The following is an 18,427-nucleotide window of genomic DNA, read 5'->3' on the forward strand; positions in this document are numbered from 1 at the left end:
AAAACTAATGGTGTTCAGTGCTTTAACAGGCACTGTTTTTATAAAGGTGTCTTATTTAAACTTTCAAGACTACTGTACCTCTAATAAGAAACTCCTTCTAGTGATGCAATTTAAAATAGTATTGTAAACAGGTTTGTCATTAAATTTTTACCCTCCTTTCCTGGAAAACAAAGTATGAACTTTAACTTTAACCACTGTGCTAATTTAGCCTAAGTCAGCACAAGCTGGGGAAACATTGGGCCTGATTCCAGCTCCTTCTTGATATTATGTGGGGCTGAACTGCTCTCTGCTGAAACAGACGGAATGTTGGAGAGTTACTAGGCCAATTGACTAGGGTGACCAAAAATCAAGGTTTTGTTGGGACATTTCCAGATTTTCACTAAATGTTTCAGTGTCCTGATAATTTCTTCAAAAAGAAGTTCATACGTCCTGGGTTTCATCCTCTTCCTGTTTGTTAAATATAAACTAGTCCTTGGGAAGAAAGTCTATGTGAAATTTTGTTTCTGCCCTAAAAGTGGAGGCAGGGTCACTGGATATACTCAAGGCTGAATTACACAGATATTAGACATACAAGGGAGTTTAGGGTCAGTGTGAGGTTACGGGCGCAGGAAGGTGGAGCTGAGGGCAGAATCAGTTCAGCCATGATCTTATTGAATAGTGACCCAAGGGGTGGATTGGGCTCCTTCTGCTTCTAATTCAAATGAACGTACATTGTGATGCATCCACTCTGAAAACAGTTCTTATGTATGGTTTTAATCAACAAACCTTTGTATCTGTGTATCATGAGGCAGTATTTAGTTGCATATCTTGTATTGATCAGAATCAGATGGAATTACAAGCCAGATACAGTAACATATGTGGATCGCATTTAACTGCTGCTCCCATCAAACCTGCCCCACAAACACACACTCTCATATAAGACAATACAAATGGACTTAGAATTAATTGTTTGTATCACAATTCAGAAAACCATGGTGCACTCAACCATGGCCACAGAACAGTGGAAAGCATCTATGGACAGGCAGTGAATCCTGGACAAACAGTGAATCCTGGCCAAGCAGCGATGCCTACATTCCACAAGTGAATATTAAAACAAAATTACCTGTCCATATTTCCTTTTATTAAAATTAATTTATGGTAGTGGAATGTTGCTGCCATTTGTTTCCAATCCCTTAAAAAAGGTTGTGGATAAACAGAAGTATTTGTTTCCTATCTTCAAGACTTAATGGTAGTTTGGAACTGTTGAATTTTTACTGGGAAACATGTGACTTCTCCTCTGGATCAGTCTTGCATCTTCCTGGTATGTTGTGGGGAGAGGCATCTGAGTGGGTGTCAGGATGTAATCAATGAATTACAGGCTCTGTAATCAAGAAACTGCTGTCATATAATTTCAGTCCCAAACATATCTCTCTGGGAGACACTCTGTCCTTTTCCATTATTATATTGTTTATTTGGCCTTCCTAACAGCTTATTCCACAGAGAGTTCCAAATCCTGAGTGCGCGTCTCCCCATGGTACAGTTCTGCAGCAACCACTGGATTTTGACGAGTTCATCCCTCCTCTACCACCTCCGCCATACTATCCTCCAGAATATACCTGTAGCCCAGGAGCTGAGACCCAGAGGTGAGTGCTCTTATTCTTAATCTGCCAGCTACAGCTTGTTTCTAGCTTTCCCTCCTATCCTGAAGATGCAATTTTTGCTGGGATCAGTAGGCATAGATAGAGAATATCACCAGTAACTCAGCCAAGCCTAGACCAGCAGAAGCCACTGGATAGTCACCAGCATTAGGAACCTTTGCTATTCTTTTTAAGAATATAAGAACTAAGAGCAGGAATAAGCTGTTCAGCCCCTCACACCCATTCCACCATACAATATGATCATGGCTGAACTCATCTGTCAACTCCACTTTCCTGCACATTCCCCATAACCCAATAATGCATTACAAATTAAAAATCTATCTCTTCAAATTTTCTCAATGTCCCAGCCACCACACTCTGGGTAATTAATTCCACAGTTTCTCAACCCTTGTCTACTCTTCCTCCTGTCTACTTTAATTCTACTATCCCTTAGCTTAAAACTATGACTTCATTCTAAATTGTCCCACAAGAGGAAATATCTGCACATTTTTCTACTCTGCTTCAAAAATGTGTTTATTTTTCTTATTAACTCTTAATGGGAAGGTCAGCATTTATTGCCAGACCTAATCTGCTCAGCCACTTCAGAGAAAAATTAAGAGTCAACCACTTTGCTGTGGGACTGGAGTCATATATAGTCCAACCCAAACAAGGACAGATTTGTTTCCCTAAAGGGCACTTGTAAACCATATGGATTTTCACAACAATCTGACAGGTTTGTGGTATCACCTGCCTATTGTCCCCAAATGACTCGCAGTGATCCAGTGAATCAACTTCAAAGTACATTTTCTCAACTTTAATACAGCCCCCCAATGGGGGGCCATCTAATTCTCAATTGCTGCCATGCTTTTTCTCTCTACCTGACCAGCACACACTGATGTATCAGTCACAATGCCTCTGGAATTCGCTCCTCATCCATACACAGTGTTTTTAAATTCAATCATAGAGTGAGAATGTGCCATTGGCAAGGCCATCGTTTGCATGGTGGTGAGGCGCCTTATCGAACTGCTGCAGTCCATGTGGTGAAGGTGCTCCACAGTGCTGTTAAGAAGAAGAATCCCAGATTTTGACCCACAAATAATGAAGAAATAGCAATATTGTTCCAAATCAGGATCATGGGTAATTGGAAATAATGTTTCCATGTGCCTAACGCCATTGTCATTGTGTTGATGGAAGTCACAGGTTGTTGAATTGTGTGGTTGGAAGAGGCTTGGGCAAGTTGCTTCACTACCTTTTTGCACATGGTGCAAGTTGTTTTCTACTGTGCGTTGTTGGTGAAGGGTGTGAATGTTTAAGAGTGGATAGGATGACAATCAAATGGACTACTTTGTCTGAGCACCTTGATAGTTGTTGGAGCTGCAGTCATTAAGGCAGTTGGGGAGTATTCCATCATACTACTGACTTGTACCTTGCTAATGGTGAATAAGTTTTGGAGAGTCACTCACTGAACTCACAGCCTCTGACCTGCTCTTTTAGCCACTGTTTTAATGTGACTTGACCAGTGTTAATGCTCAGGTCGTTTATAGGCATTGAACATTGAGGAGAGATGGTTAGCTTCCTTCTTTTTGTCCAGCATATGTGTGTGTGTGCAAATGTTACTTACCACTTAAACCTGCATATTGTCATGTCTACCTACATGCAGGACAAATCAGTTCACTTTTCTACCTCCCATCATTTCATCATTGCCAATAACTTCCTTCCTGTTTGGTACTATGATCCTATCAGCTTACGTGTCTGTGTGGAGCTCAATGGAATGCATGTTGTCACTGGCTCTCAACATTTACTGTTATTTTTCAGAAACTTGCACCTGGACTTCCCTCCCTCCCCCTTCAGCACCATTAACAGCCCCAGCTGCCTCTACCCTGCAGAGCTGCCTCCCCCATATGAAGCTGCAGTTGGACAAATCTCTACTAATCAGGTGAGGGAGAAAAGTTTGAACTCCGCTTCAGCTGTGAGATTAAACCATCTTTCACTTATTCAGGAAAGACCATCAATCAGTGTTCAACTGTACCTAATGATTTCATGAGGTTTCCTGAGGATACAGCCTCATGCTTGAAACTGGTTCCATGGGCACCCGCATCGTACTCTATCTCACCAAAGTATTCAAATATTGAACTAAACAGTTAGTATTAGTAGGATGTTATTAATATATACCATTATTTAGTTACCATTATTTACCATTCCATAGTTTTAAGCTTATGGGGGTGAAATGAGTCAAAGGAAATTCATCCTAGAGATTGCATCAGCGAGATGACTAGGTCTATTAATCATTCCACAGGTCGGTGCAACATAGAGGGTGTAACAGCCTGTACTGTGCTGTAATGTTCTATGTTCTAAGTAATAAAACATTCAAATTCCTAAATGACTATGATACATCATGTTGTTGAAAGCAACATTCTAGCTGTCCCCAACTCCTTATCTACACCATTACTGAACAACTAGAAAATGAGGGAGCAGGTTCCTCAATAGCCCAGCTGAAAAAATAAACAGGAAATGGCAAGGTCTTGCATTCTTGGCCAAGTCTCTGTTGCTAGTTAACCTCAGTCAGGCACTGAACCTCAGTTAGGTCTAACTAGTGCCTTTGGCTAGGAAGAACACAATCAGTTTTTCTTGTGCATTATTGAGGAACTTCCCACATTTAATTTATGATCAGGATGTCCATTTTAATAACTTTAATACACCCTTTGACAATGAATACTGATTGAGAAACTTTAATCCATTCCATGCATTGACAGTCAGTTCTGATATAGGCTGCATTGACTGACGCCGGTCCTTCCAGATTTTATTGAGACCTGTGAATTGGAATATTGTTTAAAAAAAAGTGAGCATCATCTATTAGTAACCCAACAGAGGGGGACATGGACACTCCGTTCCCACTCACTTCCCATCTGTAAATACAAGAGCCCCTTGAGGTAGTCAGTTTGATGTTAGCAGTTTTGGTCTCATTACCTCAGAAAAGGTATACTTGCCATAAAGGGAGTGCAACAAAGATTGACCACACTGGTTGGGATGGCAGGTTTGAGCAGGGATTGGATCAATTGGACCTGTATTCACTGACGTTTAGAAGAATGAGATTGGATCTCATTGTATCGTGTAAAATTCTGACAGGTCTGGACAGACTTGATAGAGGGGTGATGTTTCCCCTGCTTGAGGGGTCATAGTCTCAGGATACACAGTAGGCCATTTTGAACTGAGATGACGTGAAATTTCTTTGCTTGGGTGCAGTGAAGCTGCGGGAGTCTCTACCACAGAAAGCTGTGGACATGAAGTTATTGAAAATACTTAAGACACATAGATTTTTTGAGACTAAAGATGTCAAGGGGTATGAGGGAGAGCTGAAGTATGCTATGAGATAGAGGATCAGTCATGATCATACTTAATGGCAGTGCAGGCTTGATGGGCCGAATGGCATGTTTTCATGTTTCTGCATTAGACAAGGATTAGGACCACAATACCTAGAAAACACATTTAATCGAATGTTCCCAGACAAATTGCTCTTGATACAGTTCAACAGGGGTAATGTTATGCAACTAAACTCACACAACTTGCTGAATATCTGCACCCTCCATCTCCAGGCAGATGTAGTAGGACTCCTGCTGAATGCTGAAATCCTTCATGGAGGCATAACTGCTGACAACTTCTTTTTACCAGCTTCTTGTCATCCTATATCTTGCCCCTTACTTCACCAACTGGCCTCTCACTCAGGGAAAGCAAGAAAATGAACTGTTTTCTGATCCCTTTTGTGTGAAGATCCAGATGCTTGACTGTTTGGGACTTTTGTAATGCAGTGGTAGTATTCCTTTGAGCGAAGAGGTCTGGCTTCATGTCCCACCTGTTTCAGAGATGTATAATAACATCTCTGAACAAGTTGATTAGAAAATGTTTTTTGAGCAAAGTACACCAACCCTGACTCTGTAGCTGAAGTCTTTGTGATTCTGATGCCCTCTGGTCCAAAGCTACCACCTGGGTTGTGCTGATCAGTAATATTTAAGGGAAGAATTCAGCCAGAGGCAATACAGAAATATCATTCAGGCCCATTTCCCGTAGTCCCTCTGCACTTTACATTTATAAATCCTCTTCCCTCAAGTGGCAATCCCTCTCCTATATAAGCTGACTCTCTTTTAAATAGGCTGAAACTTGGAAAGGGTTCAGAAAAGATTTACAAGGATGTTGCCAGGGTTGGAGGGTTTGAGCTATATATAGGAAGAGGCTGAAAAGGCTGAGGCTGTTATCCCTAGACCGTTCAAGGCTGAGGGGTGACCTTATAGAGGTTTTAAAAATCAAGAGGGGCATGGATAGGATAAATAGTCAAGTATTTTTCCTGGGGTGTGGGAGTCCAGAACTAGACCCCATAGATTTATGGCGAGAGGAGAAATATTTAAAAGAGACCTAAGGAACAACTTTTTCATGCAGAGGGTGGTGCATGTATGGAATGCACTGCTGGAGGAAGTGGTGGAGGCTGGTACATATACAACATTTAAAGGCACCTGGATGTGCATATGAATAGGAAGGTTTAGAGGGATATAGGCCAAGTGCTAGCAAATGGGACGAGATTAATTTAGGATATCTGGTCAGCATGGACGAATTGGACTGAAGAGTCAGTTTCTGTGCTATATATAGAACATAAACATTACAGCGCAGTACAGGCCCTTCAGGCCTCGATGTTGCATTGACCTGTGAAATTAATTTGATGCTTGTCTAGCCTACACCATTTCATTATTACCCATATGTATGTCCAATGTCCATTTAAATGCTCTTAATGTCGGCAAACCTGCTACTGTTGCAGGCAGGCTGTTCCATGCCTCTCCTACTCTCTGAGTAAAGAAACTACCCCAATATCTGTCCTAAATCTATCACCCCTCAATTTAAAGCTATGTTCCCTCATGTTAGCCTTCACCATCCGAGGAAAAAGGCTCTCATTGTCCACCCTATCTAACCGTCTGGTTACCTTATATGTCTTGACTAAGTCACCTCTCAACCTTGTTGTGGTTCTGTTCGCCGAGCTGGGAATTTGTGTTGCAGACGTTTCGTCCCCTGTCTAGGTGACATCCTCAGTGCTTGGGAGCCTCCTGTGAAGCGCTTCTGTGATCTTTCCTCCGGCATTTGTAGTGGTTTGAACCTGCCGCTTCCGGTTGTCAGTTCCAGCTGTCCGTTGCAGTGGCCGGTATATTGGGTCCAGGTTAATGTGCTTATTGATTGAATCTGTGGATGAGTGCCATGCCTCTAGGAATTCCCTGGCTGTTCTCTGTTTGGCTTGTCCTATACTGGTGATGTTGTCCCAGTCGAACTCATGTTGCTTGTCATCTGCGTGTGTGGCTACTAAGGATAGTTGGTCGTGTCGTTTCGTGGCTAGTTGGTGTTCATGGATGCGGATCGTTAGCTGTCTTCCTGTTTGTCGTATGTAGTCTTTTGTGCAGTCCTTGCATGGGATTTTGTACACTACCTTGGTTTTGCTCCTGCTGGGTATTGAGTCCTTTGTTCTGGTGAGTTGTTGTCTGAGAGTGACTGTTGGTTTGTGTGCTGTTATGAGTCCTAGTGGTCGCAGTAGTCTGGCTGTCAGTTCGGAAATGCTCTTAATGCATGGTAATGTGGCTAGTCCTTTGGGTTGTGGCATGTCCTTGTTCCGTTGTCTTTCCCTTAGGCATCTGTTGATGAAATTGCATGCATTTCCGTTTTTGGCGAATACATTGTATAGGTGTTCTTCTTCCTCTTTTTGCAGTTCTGGTGTACTGTAGTGTGTTGTGGCCCTTTTGAATAGTGTCTTGATGCAACTTCTTTTGTGTGTGTTGGGGTGGTTGCTTTCGTAGTTCAGGACTTGGTCTGTGTGTGTGGCTTTCCTGTATACCTTTGTGGTGAATTCTCCGTTCGGTGTTCTCTGTATCATCACGTCTAGGAATGGGAGTTGGTTGTCCTTTTCTTCCTCTCTAGTGAATCGGATTCCTATGAGTGTGGCGTTGATGATCCGGTGTGTGTTCTCTGTTTCTGTGTTTTTAATGATTACAAAGGTGTCATCCACACATCTGACCCAGAGTTTGGGTTGAATTTACGGTAAGACTGTTTGTTCTAATCTTTGCATTACCGCTTCTGCCATGAGTCCAGAGATGGGTGAGCCCATGGGTGTGCCGTTGATTTGTTCATATATTTGGTTGTTGAATGTGAAGTGTGTTGTGAGGCTATGTGTGTATTTCTGATGATGTTCAAGAATTCCTGTGTTAATTGTATAGTGTCTGGATCCGCTGATCGGGTGTTTCAGTTTCTGCTGTAGTTCTTTAGCCAGTTTGTGTGATGGTGTCCCTGGTAGTGATACTATGGGTCTGAGTGGGATGTCTGGTTTGTGCACTTTAGGTAGTCCATAGAATCTGAGGGTGTTGTTGCTTTCAGGTTTCATTCTTTGTAGATAACTGACCAACAAAGAAACATCTGATCAGCATACTGAAACATCTGATCAGCAGATCCAGACACACTATACAATCAACACAGGAATTCTTGGACATCATCAGAAATACACACATAGACAAGGAAGAAACTATGGTCTCATTCGATGTGACGGCACTGTTCACCTCTATCGACAAAACTCTAGCCACAGAAACAACAGCCAACCTGCTGGACATACAGAATAGACAACAGGACGTTGAACCTATCAACAAAGACGGCATACTCAAACTACTGGACCTGTGCCTCACAACACACTTCACATTCAACAACCAAATATATGAACAAATCAACGGCACACCCATGGGCTCACCCATCTCTGGACTCATAGCAGAAGCAGTAATGCAAAGATTAGAACAAACAGTCTTACCGTAAATTCAACCCAAACTCTGGGTCAGATATGTGGATGACACCTTTGTAATCGTTAAAAACACAGAAATAGAGAACACACACCGGATCATCAACGCCACACTCACAGGAATCCAATTCACTAGAGAGGAAGAAAAGGACAACCAACTCCCATTCCTAGACGTGATGGTACAGAGAACACCTAACAGAGAATTCACCACAAAGGTATACAGGAAAGCCACACACACACAGACCAAGTCCTGAACTACGAAAGCAACCACCCCAACACACACAAAAGAAGTTGCATCAAGACACTATTCAAAAGGGCCACAACACACTGCAGTACACCAGAACTGCAAAAAGAGGAAGAACACCTCTACAATGTATTCGCCAAAAACGGATACCCCCGCAATTCCATCAACAGATGCCTAAGGGAAAGACAACGGAACAAGGACATGCCACAACCCAAAGGACTAGCACACTACCATACATCAAGAGCATTTCCGAACTGACAGCCAGACTACTACGACCACTAGGACTTATAACAGCACACAAGCCAACAGCCACTCTCAGACAACAACTCACCAGAACGAAGGACTCAATACCCAGCATGAGCAAAACCAAGGTAGTGTACAAAATCCCATGCAAGGACTGCACAAAAGACCACATAGGACAAACAGGAAGACAGCTAACGATCCGCATCCATGAACACCAACTAGCCACGAAACAACACGACCAACTATCCTTAGTAGCCACACACGCAGATGACAAGCAACATGAGTTCGACAGGGACAACACTACTATTATAGGACAAGCCAAACAGAGAACAGCCAGGGAATTCCTAGAGGCATGGCACTCATCCACAGATTCAATCAATAAGCACATTGATCTAGACCAATATACCGGCCACTGCAGCGGACAGCTGGAACTGACAACCGGAAGCGGCAGATTCAAACCACTACAAATGCAGGAGGAAAGATCACAGAAGCGCTTCACAGGAGGCTCCCAAGCACTGAGGATGTCACCTAGACAGGGGACGAAACGTCTGCAACACCAATTCCCAGCTCGGCGAACAGAACCACAACAACGAGCACCCGAGCTACAAATCATCTCACAAACTTTGAACCTCTCAACCTTCTTCTCTCCACCGAAAACAGCATCAGTTCCCTCAGCCTTTCTTCGTAAGACCTTCCTTCCATACCAGGCAACATCCTAGTAAATCTCATCTGAACCATTTCCTAAACTCCCATATCCTTCCTATCATGCGGTGACCAGAACTGTACACAATATTCCAGGTGTGGCCTTACCAGTGTCTTGTACAGCTGAAGCATGATCTCATGGCTCTGGAACTCAAGCCCCCTACCAACAAACATCAACACACCATATGCCCGCTTAACAACCCTATCAACCTGGGTGGCAAGGAATCTATGCACCTGGACACCGAGATCACTCTGTTCAACTACACTGCCAAGAATTTTACCTTTAGCCCAGTACTCTGCATTCCTGTTATTTCTTCCGAAGTGAACTACTTCACGCTTTTCCGCATTAAACTCCATTTGCCATTTCTCTGCCTAGCTCTGCACCTTATCTAGTCCCTCTGTAACCCACAACATCCTTTGGCACTATCCACAACTCTGCCTACCTTAATGCCATCTGCAAATTTATTAACCCATCCTTCTATGCCCACATCTATATAATTTCTAAAAATGACAAACAGCAGTGGCCCCAAAACAGATCCTTGTGGCACACCACTGGTAACTGAGCTCCAGGATGAACATTTCCCATCAACCACCACCCTCTGTCTTCTTTCAGCTAGCTAATTTCTGATCCAATTTGCTAAATCGTCTTCAATCCCAAATCTCTGTATTTTGTGCAATAACCTATCACGTGGAACCTTATCAAATGCCTTACTGAAGTCCATGTACACCACATCAACTGCTTTACCTTCATCCAGCTGTTTTGTCGCCTTCTCAAAGAACTCAATAAGGTAGTTAGGCACAACCTACCCTTCACAAAACCGCATTGACTATCGCTAATCAAATTATCCCTTTCCAGATGATTATAAATCCTATCTCTTATAACCCTTTCTAACACCTTACCCACAACTGAAGTAAGTCTCACTGGCCTATAATTACCAGGGTTGTCTCGACTCTCCTTCTTAAACAAGGGATCATTTGCTATCCTCCAGTCTTCTGGCACTACTCCTGTCAACAATGATGACATAAAGATTGAAGCCAAAAGCTCTGCAATCTCCTCCCTGGCTTCCCAGAGAATCCGAGGATAAATCTAATCCAGCCCAGGGGTCTTAACTATTTTCAGATCTTCCAAAATTGCTAAAACCTCCTCATTGTCAACTGCAATCCCATCTAATCTAGTAGCCTGTATTTCCGTATTCTCACTAACATTGCCCTTTTCCAACGCGAATACTGATGAAAAATATTCATTAAGTGCTTCCCCTTTGTCTTCAGATTCCACACACAACTTTCCACCACTATTAGCAAGTTTTGAGAAGATTTGTAGTTCACGTTGAGGTTCTAGATGTAGGTTTGCTCGCTGAGGTGGAAGGTTCATTTTCAGACGTTTTGTCACCATATTAGGTAACATCTTCAGTAGCCTCCGGACGCAAGGAAGCCCAAACATATAAATAGAAAGCAGGAAACACCAGCAGTACTTCATCTGGAGGATCACTGAAGATGTTACCTAGTATGGTGACAAAACATCTGAAAATGAACCTTTCAGCCCAGCAAGCAACCCTACATCCATTTCCACCGCTATCTTTGATTGGCTAGAGTAAGATTACAGCCATTCTTTTATCCTATGCATCCTAAATCATGCCTCTATGACTATGACTGAACTTCATCCAGGCAGCACTGAATGTGTCAAACAGTACTAGCTGATCAGTCATGAAAAGCACATTGCTCAGGGATTCAACACTTATGTTTCATCATTCAGGGCAGCACACTGGATCACCACAGCTCAGAGTCTTCGCAGAATTCCAGTTCCAGTCTGTCTGAGAGGAATATCTTCACAGCCTTCAGTACACAAGGCATGTAAGCTGAAGACTGTCTGATTCTTTGTTGGAAGTGGAATTTTTGTTTCCAAGTTGCAGTTTGGTTAGAAAGCTGCTCCAAAGTATGGAGATTATCCAGAACATTATATGGAAAACTCAGCTGAGGGAGAATTTGTGAGGAGTTGGGAGAAATTGAGCACAACAAAAACTTGGAGAAAGACTGGACAAATGTAACACCTGCCATTAACATTATGTTTACACCTAAGATTAACAGATATGATGTCAGTAGAGTTTTTCAAGCAATCAATTTATATTGTGATATTTGAGAACTATAGTGTGTCTGGTCTTTGCCTTATGTATTGGAGATAATAGCACTCATTGGACTGATTTTGAGATGTTGTATTACCATTACCAGCTTACAAGCCTGCAGTATCCTGTTAGTTGATCTCAGCCTGGTCTAATGTTAGAATAAAGAGTTACAGATGCTGAAAATCTAAAACAGAAAAAGAAGTTGCTGGAGAAGAAGAATTCATGCTTTAAGTCCAGTGAACCTTCTCCAGACCCAAACCCTTCTGAAGAAGGGTCTATTGACTCAAAACATTAACTCTGATTTTGCTCTACAGATGCTGCCAGACTTGATGAGTTTCTTGCTTAATTTCTGTTTTTGGTCCGCTGTTAACTTTGGTCTTTTCACTAGTCAAGGGCACTATCAGCCAGGGTTCCTGCCCCTGGAGATACTGCTTGTGTAGAGGATCAGGTGTGGCAGTAACCCCTATGTGGTTGAACAGTTACTCATCCTGGCAGCCTGCACTTTTACCACATGAATGGTAACATGTACAGGTTCCCGAGGTTGTCAGAGTGCTGATGCAAAGATCAGGAAAAGTGGATAATTCTTTCTTGATGTATTTCAATAGGGTTATAGATGTATAAATGTTTAAATATTCCTCTTCCCTTTTCAGTGCCTGTGGACAATGTCTTGCTGACATTGTGTGAATCTGCTGATATCCTAGAACAAAATGGCATGTCCATGGATTGCTGTTCAGTTGAAATTCAGGAATCTGTACACTCTGCAGCCAGTGTGATACCTGCCACAACCACAGACCATGGTTGCACCAGTTTGGAGGCTGATATTGGGGGGCAATGCAGGACTTATTCAGAAAGTTTCTGTGAGGAGGGAAACAATTCACCAGATCTGTCACTGGGCTCTGTAAGCTGGCAAGAGCACAGATTGTCAGAATGTTCTGCAGTGAGTTCCAACACAGTGGAGAAAATCCTCCAAACACCATCCCAGGCCTGCACTTTATCACTCAAACAAATTAAAATGTGCTGTGGAGTCTTCAGGCAGTCCTCATCTGCCACTGTGCCTGACAGAGTCAGGCGACCCGCTCAACAGAAGACTGGTGGGAACAGAATAATCCGATCTAGTAGTGATCCTGCCTCCTGCACGTCTACAAAAGGTAAACATCTGGCTTTTAGAAAGGAGAGACTTCAATGATTCACACTAATTATAATCCCATTTCCAATTATGCCCAGAAAGCTATTGTTTTATAGTAATTGCCAAACTATGTAATCTTCATATGATTTTTGTGGTGATGAGATGAAATTGAAACTACATGAAGTGTCTTTCCAAATATTGAAAATTTCCCCTTTATTCCTCCCATTAATGTGTGCCATTTGCAGCATAGGAGTAGCAGGAGACCATTTCAGTGTCTCAAGCCTGTTTCATCGATCAATAATGACTGTGATTATTGCTCCATTTTTCTGGAGACCCTTATTCAACCAAATGTCAGTTTTGAAAATTCCAATCGATGCCCAGTCCCAGTGGTTTTTTGGAAAAGATCATTTGAGATTTCCACAACCCTTTGTGTGAAGATATGCTTTCTGACTTCTCTTCTTCCTGTTTTCCTTAAACACTTCAATTAGCTGAGAATATAAATTGAGGGAGAGATATAAATATTGTTGCTGGTACTACAGGCTATTTTATACAATCACCAAGAATAGAACTGGACTGGCCAGAATGGAATCAAAGGATGAGGAAAAACTGTAACTGAACAATGGGCTACCTTCAAAGAAAAGATTATTTGGGGACTACTAAAGTATATTCCCTTCAAAGGGACAAACAAATCCAGAGCTCCCTGGATGATAATGAAGATAGAAATAAAGAAAAAAGTGTACTTACGACAGCTGTTAGGTCGTACAGCAAACCTTTTATTATCCAACACCTACAGGATTAGAAATGTACTGGTTGATCAATTATTCCAGTTGAGCAAGAAGTCTGCATAATCAATGTACAAACACACTATGTAATAGAAATGCAGGGGACATACACACCACTGTTATACTTTATTCACAGCATAAATTACCTACACAATCAACCTTCCCTTAAATAAAACTTAGCAGCAGAGAGCCTTTTCACTTACACCCTCAACTGACTACTTGGACGTTGCGAGATCGCAATAAAATAGTAAATTTTCGGTATTTGAGGGATACAATTTTTGCCAGTTTAATTGAGAGTGCCGGTTCATAAGGTGCCAATTAAAAAAAGGTTAATGTAAATACAATTGAGAACCAAACTGAACACAGAAGGTTCAGAAAGGAGTAAAAAAGGAAACACAAAGAAGAAAAGAGGGATTTTGAGAAAAGACTGACAGTTAAAATACAAGCAAATCCTAAGGTCTTTCATAAGCAATCATAAGGGAAGGGGGTGGTAGGGCAGATTATAGATCAAGAAGGAGATTTGCACACGGAGGCAAGAGTCATGACTGAGTGTTATTTTAATACTTTGAATCTGTTTTTACCTATGAAACCCAACAATAACAGACTAGTCAGTTTAACTTCAGTGTGGAGGAATTACTAGCAAGAATTGTTCAGGGCTGGATTAATAATCACATGGAAAAATATGGGCTTATCTGAAATAGTCAACATGGATTTCTAAAGAGAGCATTGTGTTCAATTTACTGAACTTTATTGAAGAAGTAACTGAGTTGAGGTGGCTGCTGCTGGTGAAAGTCAGTAAGAGTTGAATTTGTTGACCAATAAGAATGTTAGAAGTTAGAATGTCAGTCACTCGATTATATACCTCTGACAAATATACACTTATATCTTTTGCACTTCCAGGGTAAATACAGTATGGTTAAATACACTGTCACCCACTCCCAGGACAGGTACATCATGAGATTAGATATTGAGTAAAGACCATTTTAAACTGAAAGTAAAGCTCTCTCTGCACTGTTCGCATCAACTCTCAAGATAGATACTGCACTGGGTTAAACTCAGAGTAAAGTTTCCACTGCTCTTTTAAACTGAACGCAAAGCTCTTTCTACACTGTCCCCATCAAACACTCCCATGATAGGGTCAGCAGGGCTGGATACAGAGAATAGAAACCCTCTACTTTGTAAAACTGAAAGTAATGCAATCTCTACTCTTTTAACTGAAAATAAAGCTTTCTGTATACTATCCTATTAATCACTCCCAAGACAGTTAGAGCACATAGTCAGTTACACAGTAAAGCACCATCTACACAGACCCAGAACACAAGGTTAGATACAGCAAAAAGGACCCTCTACACTGTCAAACATTCCTACGGCCGGTGGAATGTGTTGGATTATGTGCATGTACTTTTATGTTCTAAGTGAGCTTTGCCTAATTCACATGCTTCATACAATACATAAGCATTCAGATTCCTAGCCTGAACACAATCTCCTCGATGCTTTATAAAGCAACCAAAGAGAGGCACCTATATTATAGAATAAAAAAGCAGTCAACATTGCTGTTCTGATCTGGCAGTGCTGGTTCTTTGAACGAGCTCATCAAGTTACATAGAAAATAGGTGCAGGAGCAGGCCATTCGACCCTTTGAGCCTGCACCACCATTCAATGTTATCATGGCTGATCATGCAATTTCAGTATCCACTCTCACTTTCTCTCCATCCCCCGTGATCCCTTTAGACACAAGGGCCATATCCAACTCCCTCTTGAATATATCTAATGAACTGACCCCAGTAGCTTTCTGTGGTACAGACTTCCACAGGTTTGCAATTCTCTGAGTGAAGAAACTTTCCTTATCTCAGGCCTGAATGGCTTACCCCTTATTCTTAAAATGTGACCCCTAGTTTTGTACTTCCCCAACATCGAGAACATGATTTCCGCACCTAGCTTGTCCAGTCCCATCAGGACTTTATGTTTCTATGAGATCCCCCCACATGCTTCTAAATTCCAGTGAGTACAAGCTCAGTGCAAGTTCCCCTTAGAATCGAGAAAGTTAAGGGGAAACTTAACAGAACTATTCAAAGTTCTGCATAGTTTTAATCGTGTAACTTTGAGAAATTGAGCAGGTGTATGGGAATAGGGTGTTACTGATGTATTGCTGTGTGGGAGAAACTTATGATTGTCTGTAGTGCATATCAAATTCCAAATTAAACCCCAAATGCCAGGAGATCTGCTACCACTTTGGAAGGTGGGGCTGGAGGGTTGCACTGTTTGAAGTGGGGAGAGCAGACACATCCTATAGGGTACCAGTATAGTCCAATTCTTTTCAGCTCTGTCCCTCAAGGGGGCTGCATAGACAAGCCTAGCCACTTTGAGGCAGTCCAGCATGACCTCCCACATCAAGTTCCATACATAGTAGTTAAGGCCTTGTCACACAGAACAAACAGGTAACAATGGTCACAATGAGCATAAATCCTTTCACCAGGGCTTCTGCTCTCTAGAGGATGATTCTGTCTTGAGCAGTGACCTTACTTTTCCAGATTCTGTCCAGCCTATAATCCAGGGATAATATTTGCAGATGAATTGCTTTTGCATCTGGCCTTCAAAGCTGCTTTATTAACTGTTTGCCCTTGTCCCTCAGCTCATTATCATGAACTTCATTTTGTCACTTTGAGCCATCTTGCCAAACGTTTCCAGTCGATAAAACAGCAGAGTTACATGGTGAAGATGGATGGGCACGGAGAGCAGCAAGCACTGCAGGAAGTCTCTAGGGAGCGACCCCACTCTCTTGTTGACCTGAAAGCCTACAAGGACACAAAAATATTGGTGGCTAAATTCTTGCAGCATTCAAACTGCAACCTTGCTCCTGAGGTACAACATATAATCAACAGCATCCGATCTGTCATCAGGTTAGATGAGCAACACATGGAGGAAGCTATTTATAGTGCCAACATCATTGACCAGGTAGGTGATGCTACTGCATCTAGTTCCAGGCCTGACTGTGTTCATATCACCTTGCTCAGCCTTTATTATAATAACGTTATGAACTTCTATGTAATGGTTAGGAACCTGCAGCTTATAATGGAGTTGGCTTAATGTAGATGTTTGTCTGCTGCTGCTCCCTCATGGAGCGATGGCCCTCTCCCACAAATAGCTGAATGGCTATGCCCATGTTAAATGGGACAAGATGGAAGTGTGGGCCCCTCACCCTACTGACAACATTCAAATTACTCTGTTTTCTTATCCCTGGCAGGTGATGACAAGTTCTCAACCAATGAATGTGATAAGTTTGCGATTACAGGAGAATCTTCACCTTCTTAGCTGTGGTGATGTCAGCTCACCAACAGCTTCAGTATGGACTGTCCAAGTAGACCACAGATTTGAACATGAGCAGCCACAGTTTAGTTTGATAGATGTGTGCAAAGAGACAATTCTGTGAGACCTGCTGTGTGGATTGTGCCATTTCAGATTAAAAGAATGTGGACAGGCAAGGGACAGATTGGTCTACATTCAAACTTGGAGCTAAATATCAACTTTCCTAAGGTCAGCACAGTGGCTCAATGCTGCTACACAATGCCAGGGACCTGGATTTGATTCCAATCTCGGGCAACTACCTGTGTGGAGTTTGCACACTCTCCGCCTGTCTCTGTGGGTTTCCTCCAGATGCTCCAGTTTCCTCCCACAGTCCAAAGATGTGCAAGTTAGATGGACTGGCCATGGGAAATGTAGGGATAGGGTAGGGGGGTGGGTCTGAGTGGGATGTTCTTCGGAGGGTCGGTGTAGCCCTGATGGGTGGAAGAGCCTGCTTCCACACTGTAGGGATTCATATAAAGATATAGAATTCCTCTTGGAAGAAGATAGATAGATTTTTCAAATATTCCCTATGATTGTGAAAACTGGAAGAAGTTTTAAAACATTGGATAAATTGTTGCCCTGACACTTGTCTACATGGGATGTATGCCTGACCATTTGCAGTGTTTTGATAAAATTATTTATAATGTATTGCTGCTGACTGATTATGAGGTTAAGATGATTATACTGTCTGGGCCTGTTAGTGAATAACCCCAGTAACTTGCCATTCTTCCAGAACTGCACCTGCTCCAACTTGCAGCAACTCAAGTTATTTCGCTGATTGTAAGGACATGACAGAACTGGTAACACTTTCCAGGATGTCCTGAGTTAGTCCTTCAGCTATTTGAGAACCATTTGAGACAATGAAAATGCTGAAGTGGAATTATTCTTAAACTGAGACCAGTTACCCTCAGTTAGCACACGACTGGACTTAAAATGCATGATAAAGTTTAAACGTTTGTGCCTGTCATCTTGCTTGTGTGCCAAAGCTCACAAAGAGCTCATGAAGAGTTGAATAAACTAATGGTTCAAAGGATCCAGGGAGATGATCACTGACACATCCTAATATATCAGTTCCCTGGTGTTGCCTCCTTTCATTTGCAAATCCAGACTTGTGGGTGAGAAGGCCAGAAACAGGCATAGCCCAATGACTTCTACTTGTGTTCAAAATCACGAAAGAACAAAATACCAGCCTCATGATTGTGACTCATTCATCAATCATTGAACAACTGCAATATTGCTGTTCTAAGATGTATTCAATATTAATATATTTTAACATTATATGGAAAATAAATATAAAATATAAACTGTCCTTGAGATAGCCACCTAATAGTGAATGAAAACAAAATATCTCATGTGAGGAGCCCTGGCCATGTTTAGGTTTTTAATATTTGACTCATTAATCAATAACAGAATCTGAGGAGGGCTGAACTAAGCATCTGTT

At 42.0% G+C, this 18,427-nt stretch overlaps 2 protein-coding genes across 14 annotated transcripts in view; one reads left to right on the plus strand and one right to left on the minus strand.

Annotated features, from left to right (window-relative positions):
- The window catches only part of entrep2 (endosomal transmembrane epsin interactor 2), a 98,319-nt gene extending 79,911 nt beyond the window's left edge, over positions 1-18,408 (plus strand). For 11 of the 12 annotated variants that reach the window (XM_043680321.2, XM_087982167.1, XM_087982170.1 and 8 more), the window contains 6 exons: positions 1,468-1,622; positions 3,432-3,552; positions 11,367-11,460; positions 12,384-12,881; positions 16,274-16,596; positions 16,886-18,408. In XM_043680321.2, the coding sequence (XP_043536256.2) occupies positions 1,468-1,622; positions 3,432-3,552; positions 11,367-11,460; positions 12,384-12,881; positions 16,274-16,596; positions 16,886-17,071 (1,377 nt within the window). In that variant the 3' untranslated portion in view covers positions 17,072-18,408. The remainder of the gene's footprint in view (positions 1-1,467; positions 1,623-3,431; positions 3,553-11,366; positions 11,461-12,383; positions 12,882-16,273; positions 16,597-16,885) is intronic. The other variant, XM_087982171.1, reaches the window with a different exon arrangement.
- apba2b (amyloid beta precursor protein binding family A member 2b) overlaps positions 13,612-18,427 on the minus strand; it is a 129,969-nt gene continuing 125,153 nt past the window's right edge. The window contains exon 14 of one of the 2 annotated variants that reach the window (XR_015754159.1): positions 13,612-13,646. The gene's annotated coding sequence lies outside the window, so the exon portion shown is untranslated. Of the gene's footprint in view, positions 16,437-18,427 lie in introns of both variants that reach the window. The other variant, XR_015754158.1, reaches the window with a different exon arrangement.

This window comes from Chiloscyllium plagiosum, unplaced genomic scaffold (assembly GCF_037043375.1).
Source record: "Chiloscyllium plagiosum isolate Xiang-an unplaced genomic scaffold, Cpla_swu_hap1 HiC_scaffold_42, whole genome shotgun sequence".
NCBI classification, from domain to species: Eukaryota; Metazoa; Chordata; class Chondrichthyes; order Orectolobiformes; family Hemiscylliidae; genus Chiloscyllium; species Chiloscyllium plagiosum.